General features: G+C 38.5%; 2 protein-coding genes across 2 annotated transcripts in view; both read right to left on the reverse strand.

Moving 5' to 3' along the window:
- The window catches only part of ctnnbip1 (catenin, beta interacting protein 1), a 37,393-nt gene extending 31,065 nt beyond the window's left edge, over window positions 1-6,328 (reverse strand). Inside the window, exon 1 of the mRNA XM_054788836.1 lies at window positions 6,197-6,328. The gene's annotated coding sequence lies outside the window, so the exon portion shown is untranslated. The remainder of the gene's footprint in view (window positions 1-6,196) is intronic.
- A 695-nt stretch (window positions 6,329-7,023) lies between these two features.
- Window positions 7,024-15,248, reverse strand: part of pik3cd (phosphatidylinositol-4,5-bisphosphate 3-kinase, catalytic subunit delta) — a 29,821-nt gene continuing 21,596 nt past the window's right edge. Inside the window, exons 14-23 of the mRNA XM_054794970.1 lie at window positions 15,187-15,248; window positions 15,005-15,104; window positions 14,508-14,674; window positions 12,029-12,138; window positions 11,853-11,931; window positions 11,605-11,772; window positions 11,288-11,411; window positions 8,906-9,051; window positions 8,702-8,834; window positions 7,024-8,615 (exon numbers count right to left, since the gene is read on the reverse strand). The exon at window positions 15,187-15,248 is cut by the window's right edge and continues 82 nt beyond it. Coding sequence (XP_054650945.1) covers window positions 8,478-8,615; window positions 8,702-8,834; window positions 8,906-9,051; window positions 11,288-11,411; window positions 11,605-11,772; window positions 11,853-11,931; window positions 12,029-12,138; window positions 14,508-14,674; window positions 15,005-15,104; window positions 15,187-15,248 — 1,227 coding nt within the window. The 3' untranslated portion in view covers window positions 7,024-8,477. The remainder of the gene's footprint in view (window positions 8,616-8,701; window positions 8,835-8,905; window positions 9,052-11,287; window positions 11,412-11,604; window positions 11,773-11,852; window positions 11,932-12,028; window positions 12,139-14,507; window positions 14,675-15,004; window positions 15,105-15,186) is intronic.

Genomic DNA, 15,248 nt, shown 5'->3' on the forward strand with positions numbered 1-15,248 from the left:
ATATCATTAAACAATTCATGAAGAAGTTCAGACATTTAATCCAAAAAGAATTCATGTTAGCGGCCTCATTTAAACCATGCAAATTTTTATGGCACTTACTCGTAAAAGCATCTTTCACATTCAAACAATGCCCAACCCTAGTTAAGATACGCTAATTGCTTGCTGAACTGGGATTGTGTAACGACATGTGTCATGTCCGTTTAATATCCCAAATTTTGTGCAGTGGACTGCTTGAAACCATTTAACAGATAATGGAACCACCTGTTTGTTTGGACAGGGTGTGTTTAGCCACAAAATGACACATGCAGTTTTGGAGCCAAAGTGACAGACCACAGGAGGCTACTATACGGCCCGGTAGTGCTGACAAGGCGTCGAAATCTTGTGCCAAGCCAAGCAGGAAGCTGTGAGATGATCCACAGCCCACTCATCATTTCATAGAGAATTGATGAGCAACTTGGGGTTAAGCGTGGTTACAAAATAACACAAGAGGCCAGATCCAGCCACTGAAATCTACCCCAGTAGCTCTAACCATCCCGAAGCACAACCCTGCTATCTGCCAACACTTGACCCCCATCTGGCTGCAGAGCAATCTCACATGCAGAAAGCAGACACTGTGAGGCAGGGTGACACAATGCATCCATGCAGGCATGATCCAAAAATAGAAAACCCATGGAGTTGTGCCATTAGTGGATTTCAACAGTAAAACCAATTTGCTTTCATGGGTGCAAAGACATGAATACATACGAGGAAGTTAATAGAAGTACACTACTTGGACATTTGTAATGCACATTTACAAGAACGCTTCAATCATCTTGGGAAGGGTTGTCCAACTTTTTGCAATATGAGAGCAACCTTTGCCAAAAATTAAAACAGGGAGCCACGTGTACTGTATATATACACATTACAAATACATTCAGGAGCCCTTTTGTATGGGAACATTTTCAATAAAATTAAGGTTACCTTTAGGCTAACCACGCCAACTTCTGAAAGTTTTGTCTTCAATGCGTTAACATGCACTAAAAAAACAAAAAACAAATGATTGCATTTATTGACTTAAACACACACACACATTTACACACGCATAAAAAAAACTTTATTTACATCGTTGTGTGCTTTTCAAAGATCGGATTAACATACTATTAACACAGTCTCCACAGGAAGATACAGTATAACCCGCAAATAATTGTGGCCAGGTGGGTCATGATTGTGCAGAAATTGATAAACGTTGTATGCTCTTTGCTAGTAGATGTTCAAGCTAATGTGTGTCCATGTCCGGTGGTTGGGTCGCTCATGAATGTGGAAAAAAAACAAACAACTGTCTCTATGTTTTGTGGTTAATTAAAGACAAAATTAGTAGAGGTGTCACGATACAACTTTTTTACTTCCGATACTATACCAATATTGCAGACTTGAATATCGGCCGATACCGATATTGAACCAATATCAACACGAACCATACATTATTTTAGTATTTATACTCAACATTTACATGCAACATTTTTGTTTTTGCTCCCATTTGTCATGACAAAGACCTAAATTTCTTTTCTATGTACCGTAAATTCCGGTGTATAAGCCACACCCACTAAATTTAGAGGAAAAAACAGATATGTACATAAAAAAGCTGCACGTGTCTACAACATAAAACGGCATATTGTGGTGTGCACAAGTCTGTGAGGACCAGTCATCTCTTTATTCGACAGGAGACAAACATGAGCTATGAAAAAAGTTTGTCAACCAATTGGAAATTGCAGGAGGTCATTATTGCTCAATATAAAACAGTCTGACTCACGCTTCCAGAAGCCTATTATTAATTTGTGAATAATAGCAGATTGTTCTTATGTTTGTTAATCAGAATATGCTGACATTTGTTAATTTTATATACTGTATGCCGCTACTGTTGCACTTTACTTTTCCTGCTGATTCTGTGCAATGGGAAATATGTTGGTAGATGTAACCTTCCAATTATTAAAAGATAATGGAAGTAAATTAACCTGTTTCATGTTTATTTTAATTGTGGATCATTACACATATGCTTTGTTTTAGTAGTACACAGTGAGTAAAAAGAAATTATGTATAGAAAAAAAAATATGCATGAAAAAACTGCCAAACTATTGATCACAAAACAATGCATCGATAATTGTTTTATCATCGCATCGCAGGCCTCTGAATCATAATCACATTGAATCGTGACGTGGCCAGAGATTCCTACCCTAATATCCACAAATGCCATCTGGTGTTTTGGGAGGCACACAGCGTATGGCAAATAATCACATTGGCGACAGTGCGTGTAAACTGGGACGTCACACTGACGTGTGAAAAATGGAGAAACTAAATTATTTCGGTAATCACACTAATTTAGGCCATGGAAATGTACTTACTAAAAAACTGTTGCAACAAAACAATAGCAAGCCAACATGTTTCACTGGCAGGTGATTGGAAATGTACATAAATGTGCATCATTCAGTAGGGAAATACAGTGTTTCCCACAGGTTTGCCCATAATGCGGTGGGTTGGGGTTGAATCGAACCTGGGAAGGGTGCAGGGCTGATCCACATATGAGGGGTGTTAAGAATTACAATGCCATCTGCTCTACAGAGTCGTAACAAGAGTCAACACAGATAACGTTAGGCCCATCACGGTAATCGCTAAATCGATTAATTGAACGGTAAAAAAACGAAGTCGATAATTTTGCCGCCTCGATAAATTGACATGTGCATATATGCCTGTCTGTTTTCCTCCTCTCTCTGTACCACACAGGCTGGATGACAAGAGGGTTCACTCTGCATCTATCTGTGCGCATTGTTCTATAGTGGAATGAACAAAGAGAGTGAACCCTCCTGTCAGCCTCTTTGTCCCCCAGTACATGGAGGCGCTGCTGCTACAGGTAGTGAGTGGATACATAGACAGAGTGCTAGCAGCAGCAAGCAAACACTAATATGAATGAAGGCACAAAAGCCATGGTTTCTAAGCCGAATGCCACAGCCCCGGTGTGGAGTGCGGCAGAGCCTTCGTCCCGACAGTCAACTCTAGTAAATATAAAATGAAACAGCGCAAAATGGTGCACGTTCACAGACAGTGTTGCTACATTGCAAAAGAAATGCAACCTTTCAATACGGTTGAAAAGCCAGCATTTTGGGAAGTGTTTGACAGACAGTATGAATTGCCTGGGAGAACGTACATATCACAAACCGCAATACCTGAAATGTATAACCGAGTGAAAGAAGACATGGTGAAGTACATCAGCAACATTGCATTTTATTCCTCCAACACAGATACAGTATGTGGCCCATCTCACTACATACTGCGCGTGTTATTGGAGTGTCTTTTTCTTAACAGACACAGGGTCTATTTTTTTTTTTATTGTTTTGGGTTATTAATGTGATTTTTATTTAAGTGCAATTTTTGCTAAAACGGAGTCAATTTTATTTTCAGAGTTTTTTTTTAATGTATTATGTTGTTTGTTTAATTTATTTAAAAGTTCTTGACATTCCAATTACATTTCATTATTTGTGATTTTAAAAATAAGCTATTTGTATGTTCTCTATACACGGCATTATGAATTATCCTCATTGATCTTTTTTTTACCGTACATTTAGCGAGTGAAGATTGCTTTTATAGTTATCACCCATATCTCCACACAATACATTAGATACGGTAATACCAGAGACCAGTAAAGGGTGTGGAAGTATTTTTGATCAAGATTTTTTGCTTCAAGAAATTTTGCTTCATTCAATATTGAAGTATTTCTTGCCACCTTATGGTGTATATTTTTTATGTGAGATTTCAACCGCATTTTTTTCATCTAATATGATCCCAGAAATTGATTTTTGTTCACCCTTTCAATGTCCACTCTGTCTATTTGAATTTGGTGGTACGTGTCCTTTCTGCTATTACCAAATAGCATTATTTTAGTTTTACATAAATTCAAGGATAATCTGTCTTTACAAAACTATCTTTTTAATATGGCCATTTCATCCGTGACTTTTTTAATTAGCTCTTGTGTGCTTTTCCCAGAATAAAAGGTAGTAGTATCATCCGCAAATACTACCACCTTTAAGCTTTCATCACTTTACAGATGTTATTGATATACAAACTGAACAGTTTTGATCCCTGGTGTACTCCACACGTAATATTTAAACTTGCAGATGTGTATTCCCCTAGCTTTACAAATTGCTTCCTGTTTGCTAGGCAATTTTTAAACCAATTCAAAACTAATCCTCTGATTACGTAACTTTCTAATTTTGTTGTTAGGATGTCGTGATTAATTGTATCAAAGGCTCTTGTGAGATCCATAAATACTGCAACTGCACACTTTGTGTGGATTAGTAATTTCCTCTGTGATTTCAATCAGCGCCATGGAGGTTGAAATGTTAGCTCTGTATCCGTATGGACAATCTGCGAGTAATTCATTCTTATTAATAAATCTGTCCAAACTGTTATTAAATAGCTTCCCGATAATTTTAGAAAGGGCCGCACGGTGGTCTAGTGGTTAGCACGTTGGCCAACACAGTAACAGCTTGGAGATCGGGAAGACCTGGGTTCGATTCTCCCCTGTGTGGAGTTTGCATCTTCTCCCCGTGTGGTCGCGTGGGTTTTCTCCGGGTACTCTGGCTTCCTCCCACATGAGGTTAATTGACGACTCTAAATTGCCCATAGGTATGTGTGAATGGTTGTTTGTCTATATGTGCCCTGCGATTGGCTGGCGACCAGTCCAGGGTGTACCCCGCTTGTCGCCCAAGGTCAGCCCGCGCGACCCTAATGAGGATGATCGATGGATAATTTTAGAAAATTGGGGTAATACGGAAACTGGTCGGTAATTTGTAAATTGATGTTTGTCTACAAAAATTGGAATTACTTTAGCCATTTTCATTTTGTTAAGAAATTTTCCAGTCTGAAATGATAAGTTACTGAACGGTTCTACGATCTCATTGATTGTTTCCATTTCGATTCCATTACAATCAGTTGATGTTTTTGCTTTACAGTTATTGACAATGTCAGTGATTTCCTGTTTTGTTACATCAGTGAGAAACATGGAATTAGGACTCCTATCTATTGTTTCCTTACACACAATCAAGATTGTTGTCAACTTATTTTTATGTCTTACTTTTTTTCTGCTTCTTTATTTTTTCTGCTTCTTAAAGTTTATTGCTTTTGATACAATGTGCTCTCATTATTTTGCCAAATAATTAATGAAAAAATTGTCTCAAAATTGTGTTGATAATATCGATTATCAACAATAATTTGTAGGACAATTATCATCCAGCCAAATCCAAATTTGTTATCATGACAAGCCTAGATAAAGTCATTATATCTCATCAGAGAGCAACCAATTTCCCTAGCCAATATTAGTGTAGCATCTGGCTCCCTTAGTAGCCCAGCAAACTTTTTCCATGACGTTGCAGCATTTCTCTCATGCAGTTGTTTTAGGGGTTTGTGTTGAAGCGTTTGTATATTACTACGCAAAACTATGATGTTAAGAGAATGCAGATCAATGAATCAGAGCCGCCAAACAACTGATGAATAACCAAAGTAATGCAATTAAACCATGACGAATAGGATTTAAATGATATTGAAATCATGGTTTAAAAAATGATTTGAAAAACATTTCCAAGTCCGTCTTATATTCAGGGCCGTCTTATATTCGTGTCAATACAGGTACGTAATTAAACTTTAAGAATTAGGTTAAACATATTGCCTGTTAGATGAACTACCTGTATAATATTTAATCCGACAGTTATGGGGTCAGTGTCTACTTGTGTATCTAGTGCGAATTTGCCCAACAAAATGGACATTGAAAGAGTTAAAAACACACTGCAGTGAAGGGTTCTGGCGTTCATGTTGCAGGTCGTTCAAACTAGCAGCGCTAGCAGTGAACATTCGTCACATTTTCGTCACCATTTTCAACCTTTTTGTCACGGAAGACAGCTTGGACAAAGGAACTGTGTTTTAACAAGGTTATATACTTAACAGAAGCTACGACGAACGTACACTGCCTAAAGCAAAGTAGCCGATGCTAACCAGCCAAGCTAGCTTGCTAGCATACCCGAGACAAAAGCCTTGAATGAAGAAGTACTTTTGGGTGCAAACACCATCCAGGTGCCGTCGCTCTGTTACAGGCGTCAGTACCAGTAGTATAAATACAATACTTTCAGCCTCGACTCGGTAATGTTGCGAAGGAATAAAAAGTTGAGCTTACCCCTCCTGGTCCAGCTTTTCTTTCTTGTGCGTTGTGTATGAATGGAGTGTTGATGTAGGAGGGTCACATCCCTCCTGTCGGCACACAGTGGCGAGTCGCAGCGGTCCTGCTGCTTCTAATTCCACTGTCAGCCACTTGAGGCGCTATATGACAGCCCTAGCCAAACTGCATACACCCACCCACCCCCCATTCGGTTTGACAGAAGACTATAAATAACCTCTGCATCTCTGAACACACAATCCACAATATAAAAATGACATTCACAGTAGATTATTTGTCAAACTATTAGACTAACATCATTTTTGTCATTCTACGTGGATAGGCTTTGGTATGCTGCCATAATTAGCCTCCATAATGACATAATATAAAATAATATATTTAAAAAATGAATGCTTCAGTTTTAGTGAAATGGAAAGATTATTACTGGTAATTATGTTGAAAAACAATGGTGGCACACTTAAGGTTGTGTTCTTTCTTCATGTTAAGAATGAACAGATGACACACTGACATTCACGGAAGGTTATAGGAAGAATTGTCATTCAAAGTGAATAGATATTATGTTTCTTTGGTATGGTTCCTGATTGCTGCCACAAAGCCTCCATAATGACATTAATTGATATTTAAATAGGGCCACACAGTGGCCGAGTGGTTAGCATGTTAGCCACACAGTCAGGAGATCGGGAAGATCTGGGTTCGAATCGTCTTTGGGCATTTCTGTGTGGAGTTTGCATGTTCTCCCCGTGCGTGCTTGGGTTTTCTTCAGGTACTCCGGTTTCCTCCCACATTCTGAAAACATGCATGTTAGGTTAATTGGCGACTCTAAATTGTCCATGAATGTGAGAGTGAATGGTTGTTTGTCTATATGTGCCCTGCGATTGACTGGCGATGTACCCCGCCTCTCGCCCGAAGTCAGCTGGGATAGGCTCCAGCATACCCGCGACCCTACTGAGGATATGCGGCATAGAAAATGGATGGATGATATTTAAATAAACAAAAATGAAATGGGTCCTTCGTTTTTAGTGGAACGGGAGGATTATCGCTGGTAATTATGCTGAAAATCAATGCAAACACTTAAGGTTGTGTTCATTCTGCATATTAAGAATGAACATTCATTAATTATTTCCTTTTATACCGCTTGCCCTCATGAGGGTCACAGGTGAGCTGAAGCCTTTCCCAGCTGACTTTAGGCCAGAGGTGGTGTACACCCTGGACTGGTCACCATATGAAGTCTATACTATAGACAAACAACCATCGTCACTCACATTCATACAATTTAGAGTTTCCATTCAACCTAACATTCATGTTTTTGGGATGTGGGATGAACCCAGAGTAGCCGGAGAAAACCCACGCACGCACGAGGAGAACATACAAACTCTACACTGTAATGCTCAAAGGGAGGTTGGAGACTGTGGTTGACTGTGAGGCCAAAATGCTAACCACACTTAGAAATAATAATGAATGGTAAGGTAGAAACTCTATAAATTAATTAAAACATACACCATCAAATTAAATAACACAATTTTGCACTGGGTTAGATAGTCAAACAATGAAATACAGACAAGTAATCTCTGTAACGGCATCTGGCACATCAGTCATAAAAATGCAATAGAATTAGCAATACATGATCATACAGCAGGAAATGCACAATTATAATGAAATAGTATTTTCCACACCGCTGGTTTGTTTGGACTGTACAGTATAAGTATCACGCTTTGTCCCAATCTCAATGCAATTAAACTTTTTTCAGCACCTGAGAATAAAATGTTTTTAGCAATTGTTTCATGAAGCTAACATGTTGTGACTTGTAATGTAGTTTGATTTGCATAAATTAAAAGCCTCAGTTCTTCATTAATCACTTAAATAGTATTTATCACTTCTTAGCGCACCGGCACTGCAAAGGCAATATGAAATGATATACCGTAGCTCTAAAACTAAAAATATGTTTGTACAAGTATTTAACATTAAATACAATACAATACAGTACAATAAAAATATATCTGACCCATTTTTGTAATCCATCATCAATAATGTGTGTATTTGACCTATATTCCAGTAGATCTTGACCTTTTTCATAAATCCATAGTTTTCAAGTAGAAGTACCATTGGTGTATTACAACTTGTCTCCATGATGATTGCATTGTCTTTGGTTGCATACAGTTGAGACGTTACGTCGTACAAACAGTCGTAATCACGTGTAAACAACTGGTGAATGCCATTGGATTGTATTTTTCCTTTCCTTTTCCAACCATTTGATTGTATCTTAACTGTCCTTGGGTGTCCTTTACGGTCTGTTATCTTTGGCCAGAGAGTGCATCATCCAGTTGACCTTGGTCTTCCAGCTTTCACGCAGTGCCTCATTGAACTTCACTTTAAAATTCTTCAGTGCCTCATCCTCTGATTTACCCAAAGCTAAAGAGTCCTGCAAAAAAACATTATAAATTTTTTTTTTGGACATTCCAGCTTCTCTGGGAGTCTTAACTGGATAAATGGTAGAAAAAAATATACCTTTAGGTACTGAATATCCTTGAAGGAAGTGAGCTCAGGCAGCCCAGCTGCCTTCATCATTGCAAAGAGGTTGACAAACAGCGTACCGTTCCTACATAGGATCTTATAGGCCCGCTCGCAGTACTCCCTGAACCTAAAGGATGCAAAGTTTTGTTAGAAAACCCCAGTAAATAATATACAGCCTTTTTTAAAAATACAATATACCTCTCAAACTTCTCACTGTTGTTTGTCCGTCCTTGTTGGATCACATGGACAAAGTCATATGTCAAAATGAAAGGCACACGTTCCCTGTTGATGCCCAGTTTGCGCTTGAAGTTGCCCAGAAAATGTCCAAAGTCGATGTGAAAGAGCTGAACGGCAGAGGGAAAATTTGGGTAGGTTCTAAATCACAATCAATCACATACAGTAGCTTGAGATAGATTCTCTAAACAAAGGACAATTTACGGACAAATTGGAAAATAATTATTGTAATTAAATGGGGTGGGACATAATTTTTTTTTCACATGACTATAAATGACTTATGTGGCGTCCCCTATGGGTTGTGCTCAAAATGCTTTGGAAAACATGCCACTGTGCAGTCACCCTCAAAATAACTTGGTTCAATTATCTCTCCCTTGCTTTATCGCGTTTTTTAAAAAATTAACTAATACATTATCGCTGTCTCGTGATTGACTAGGGCGTATTGTCCAACAATATTGAAAGACAAAGGATTATGTAGTATTCTGGCCACTAGGCGTCAGTAATGTTCCATTATTGAGACATACTCACACTGAATGGAGTCAGCCATAGCATGTCTGACATGTCAGAGTGAAAAGAAGTTCAGTGTGGAAGTGGTACATTTTTGGCTTCTTTGACCTTCTTCCCACTCAATTTTAAAGCCTTTCTTAAGTTTAGAATACAGTAAATAAATTGGAGGCTAACTAGTTGGCTCGTTAGCTTGTTAATGTTTAACAATGTTGTATGTTGTGTCCCTGCAGTGATCCCGTAGCCTGCACATTACAGTTGAGAAATGTGTTGTAAACAAAAAATAACAGGAGTGTAACGGTGACTACAGGGGTGTTACTTCATGTCTACGGGGCCCTCATAATGGTAATTCAAAAGTCAAACAGGTTTTTTATGCTCTAACTACGAAAATGTTTAATTTATTAACTCATTCAATCATTCAATTTCAAAAAACAGCCCCTTCAGTACCGGCTATTTTAGACGATTTTGACAGATTTATCAAGACACACAGAATATTGTGTTCTACGGCTACATAAACAGGGAAACCACCAAAAGAAAGATTAAACTCAAGTCTTTCATCAGAAAAAAAATAGTTTCTACCTTTCCGTTCTTTAGTAATCAGCAGTAGAACATAGGTAAGTTTCATGAAAATATCAGTTCCCATCAAGAAAAGGGAAGTAAAGCAGCTTTTTGCGAAAAGATACATTTCAAGCATAACTTTCACTTTGACAGTTTTTTTGCTTTTGTGACAGCTCAAGTATCTAAACAACTGTAACATGAACAATACAAAAAGAGGGTTGTTTTACATCAAAATAACTGTTAACAAATATTACACCATGAACTATTTACAATTTTCACATTTGGAATGAAACTGTGTGCATGGCCAATAAAAAACAAGTCGCAGGCGGAAATGGCCCCTGAGCCACACTTGTACACCCTTGGCTTACACAAACAAATACATACATCATGTGAAAAAAATTGTCCTAAATTACACTAAGAAGTGTTGTAATTCTTTGGGACTGTACACCAACCCCCCCCCCCCCCCCCCCCCGGTCAAAAATCAAACAGTAATTTTACAAAAAATAAAGTCAAAATATAAAGAGAAAAAAGTTGTGATCTAATGAGAAAAAGTGGTAATTTTACAAGAATAACCGTACTATTATGAGGAAAAATAATGTCATTTTAGAAACATAAAGTTGAAATATTAAAGAAAAAAACATTTTTAATGTCTTAATATTATGAAAAACAAACAAAACAAGATGAAGTTGAAAAATGAAGGGGAAAAAGTTATAATATGGGAATAAGGTTAAAATATTATGGAATAGTCACAAAAATCAAATTTACAATAAGAAAGTTGAATTACTTTCAAAATTTAAAAAAAGCAGCAGAAATGGAAAAAAAAACAGCTGTAATTTTATGAGAATAATGTCAAAATATTAACAGAAAAAAGTCGTATGCTAACAAGAAAAACGTCACAATTTTACAAAAATTAACTCCTAAGAGTTGAAAGTAAAAATATAATATATTTTGTTATATATATTGTTATTTTTAAGTTTTTAAGTCATAATATTATGAGAAACAAACATTTCAGGAAAATACAAGAGGTGGGTATCTCTGAAGTCGTCCAACATCCATGTTAGCACTGTTTGGTGTTGCCTACACTGCAGGAGGGTGTCCACATTTGTCCCCATGGCAATCCAGCTACTGATTCCCTACCAAAACATGCTTCTTTCATGCATACAGCATGCTTCACTTCTAGATCCCGCCAAACGATATCCAAGCGCCCTCTTGTGGTGAATTTTCATCATGATTGTTTTTTCTTTCAGTGTCAGAAAGTGCAACGTAATATTATGTAACTCTCACCTGTCCTGTTTCCCTGATCATAATGTTGTCATTGTGACGGTCCCCAATGCCCAAGATGTAAGTAGCTACACAGTAGCCAGCACAAGACAGCGTGAACTCCTCGATGGCTTGCTCAAGCTTGTCTCTGGTGAGAGAAAACAGGAAGAAAAGAGTAGTTTCCTTGAATCTTTATTTGGCAACACATTGCTAGTCACTTTACTGTTATTGCAGCTTGCTTAAATTTGACTGAAATCATTCCTGGAAATGTTCTGCTTGGTTGAAAACCCTCTTCTGCAGCAACAATTGACAACTACAATGATGTAGTTGTGTATACTCACTCCGGATTCTTGGATTTGAGCCAGTTGAGCAGGGCATCTTTGTTAAAGGCAGCAGTGGCGGCACTGTTGCTGTTGTTTCGCTGGATATTGGCGATGGTGTCCGAGTTCTTCACCACCTCAATGAAGCCCATCTTGTCCCCAGTGGACAAGCAGCCGTATGGAATCATTCTGTCCTCACAAAATCAGCGAATGAGATTTCTTCCAGGAGTTGCTGTGCAGTAATATATGTAATAATAAAACACTCCTACCTTAGATCCAAACCTTCTTTTTTCCATAAGTTTTCCATGAGCTGGATCATCTGGAGTGTCAGCATGTCTTGTCGAAGATCTGGATGATGGAGCGATACAATATATATTTGTTCTCCATGCTTCTCAATTATCATGTGATCTACGTATGCATTTTAATGGGGTTTTTTGCAACTTACCATCTCCATTCTTGAAGATGATGCCCACCATGTCTCCTTGACCCCAGGGACTCTTATACATCAGCCAGAGCGGTTTCATCTTTGAGTCCATGAATCTGCACTTTTCTGAACTGCAAAAAATAGCAAACAAAACAAGAGTTCACAGCCTTTCCAACCGTATCCAAACATACTGAATGACTATTCATCTTTTTAGGCTTCCAACGTATTGTACTTTTACACTGACAGTATTAAAACAATGAAGAAAGCAATCAGTATTCATCTAGACTGCTTTTGATCCAGATACAGTACAGTATTCTTGTAAAAACAAAGTAAAACTCAGCAATATTATGTTTGTAAAGGCTGTAGGAAAAAAATGAATTGACTGAGTGGGTAAATAATTATTACAAGTAGATTTTAGAATAACTGTTTGCATTGATGTCTATTGATTGAATTATCGTTAAGTGTTTCACAATAAGTACAGTATAGATATAACTGTTTAATCGAATAGTCTAATAGCGTAGTGAAGGATTACAAGTAGTTTATCGAAATAATGCTTTGTTAAATAATTAGCGGAGTAGGTGAACATCTGTTTAAGTGTGTCAAAGGTTAAACAGACAGAATGTAGACAAAACTACCTTGACATAGGCTGAGGAAAAGAATGTTTTGTTTATGTCAGCAACTACAGTAAGTCTTGTTGGGACAGCGAAGGAGCCGGCTATCATCTGCTGGCGTCACAAGCTTTGTCAAGGTATTTAGGAGAAAGTTATCGTTGGAGGGACTGGCGCCAATGGTCTGAGCTAACAAGTATAAAAATGACTATGGGACGATCGGGGGGAGCCCTCTTTCATTTCATCCAGGAGATGGGTACAGGTGGATGAAACGGGGTCCAGGTACCTGTAGACTGCGGAAACTATTCTGTCTGATTTATCTTTCAATTATTATGTCTGACTTATTCTTCAAATACATTTGGAAAAATCTAAGTCTTTCTTCCTTCTCATAACTGGAGATTGAAGAGCACGCAAGGGGGAGGTGAAATTGGCTTAATTAATTTTCCAAAGGGGTCCTTTGACCAATAGGAGGTTGTGGAGAATTTCATCTCCAGCAAGGCTGAAGTTGTGACACAGTTCTTGTACTGAATTCCACTAGATGTGTACCTAATGTTGGGGTCTGTGAGTGAAAAGTGAAAAGAAAAGAAACCAAAACATCAACCGAATTGACCTGAATATAAGACAACCATAAAATATAAGACTTTTTAAGACACAAATCCAAACTTTTTTTCTCATGTTTTCAATGTCAGTGAAATAACAAATGGTAGTAATTGCTTTTATTTTGTTTATCGACTTCCTGTTTTGTGCCGTTTGAGTTATCCATTACTCCCGTAGGGCCCAAATTCTGTTTTAATTTTTTATAATCCATGTTTTTACTTTTTAGACAGCCGCAGTAGCATTCTCTGCTAAACTCAGCCAGTCTCTTAATGTACAAAATAATCATCAAATTTACTTATGTCCGTGTCAGGCGCACTCGTAATTCCAAGTGGTAGGTGCTAATTGTTTTTAATTTTTATTCTTGTACCCCCATTACAATTGGCATACCCCTGGGGGTACGTGTACCCCACTTTGCGAACCTAGGAACTGAGCTAACCCCGTTAGCTTCCATTCACGTGCTGCAAGAGAGGAGTTTTAAGTTTTTTCATCAACTTTTGCCAGTGTTTCAGGTCGCAGTCTCAACATGTTTAATTCGGGAGGGAGCAGGCTCGTGTTTGTAATGATATTCCGCCACAATTGAGCAGTCTGCCACATTATGTCAATTTCTGCGATATTCCACGTTTAACAGTATATTGCGTTTTTATTGCCCGATTCCGCGATTCCATCCACGATTCCGTTAATAGAAAACATAGAGCCCTACTCCCGGTGTTTAGCAGCTGTATCTAATTTGTTATTAGAGGGCTTCTTATGCTCAACATAGTGACTTGAACTTTGCTGGTTCATTACTTGTGTTAGACGTGTTTGTTGAAGAAGTTTGACGCATCCCACTGCATTGCCTGTATTTTTTATCTGTACCTTTTTACCTCTTGGTGCTTCGGTAACCTTGTACCATCACTTTCTGTTCACCTTTTTGCCTCCACTCCAAAAGCTGTGATATTTCGCACCTGCTTGTGCGACGTTAAAGACTCTTTAACTTGCACTACGCTCATGTCTCTGCATCCTGGGGTCACAACCATACTACACTGCGACAGCTCTGCTTCACTCATCGCCATTATGCTAAAAGTAGCATCATAACTCCTCCATTGTTTGCTAACTTGCTAACAGTCTTCAAGACACTTTTTCCCAGTGGGTGAGTGACAGGAAGAAATGCTCTGACTCACATGGGGTGAAGTCATCTGTTGGTTTGTATCTCTGTACCCCAAATATAATATACGACCCATTGTTTTCCAGACTTTTTTCCAGTGAAAAGGCCTCACATTCTATATGTATACTGTTTGTGTGTGTGTGGCTCTAACCAGATTTCAGCGAGGATGATGCTGGGGTTGAGCGGCGACAGCAGGTTGGACAAAGCCTCTGTGTACGACTCCTGTCTGATGCATAGCTTCAGGTCCTCAGCATTCATCTTCTGTGGCCCTGATTTGACAATGTCACTCAGGACCTTCATTTTGCCTTGAGCTTCGTTCTGTATGTAAGAGAGAGGGCAGTTTGTTGGGTTGTGTGCAACCTTTGGTCTGTCTACAACAGTGACATGCGGCAAAGCTTCACAAGCCTTGAATTAAAAAAGGAATGATCACATAAAATAAATATTAACATATGTCCAATGAATTGTGATGAATGTATTTTTATATGATTCCAATCATTTTTAACATTTCCTTAAATAGAAATCACTTAAGTTGCACATTTCCCGATCAAATACAGCGCAGAGAACTGAGATGAGGCTGCGTGAGCTTCATGAGTGCGCAAATGAGATGTGCCCTCTGATCGCTCTTGCATACTCTTATATAATGAGTACCTGTTTGGTTAAGAGCTTGATGTGGTGGATGTTCCCCCTGCAGTATGCCTCAAGGATCAGGCCAAACCTCAAGCTGACAGATGCCACGTGGATCTCCGACCTGAATTAAACGCACAATCCTTCGTCATCAAGAAGAGATGCACAGGTTTCTGGTCTTGTTTTCTGTAGCCCCGGTGCCTCACCTGAGATGCCAAAAGAGAAAGTGTCCTATTCTCCTGTTGAATAAGGCTCTCTCAAGGAGGAA

The sequence above is a fragment of the Dunckerocampus dactyliophorus genome, chromosome 1 (assembly GCF_027744805.1).
Source record: "Dunckerocampus dactyliophorus isolate RoL2022-P2 chromosome 1, RoL_Ddac_1.1, whole genome shotgun sequence".
In the NCBI taxonomy this organism is placed as follows: domain Eukaryota; kingdom Metazoa; phylum Chordata; class Actinopteri; order Syngnathiformes; family Syngnathidae; genus Dunckerocampus; species Dunckerocampus dactyliophorus.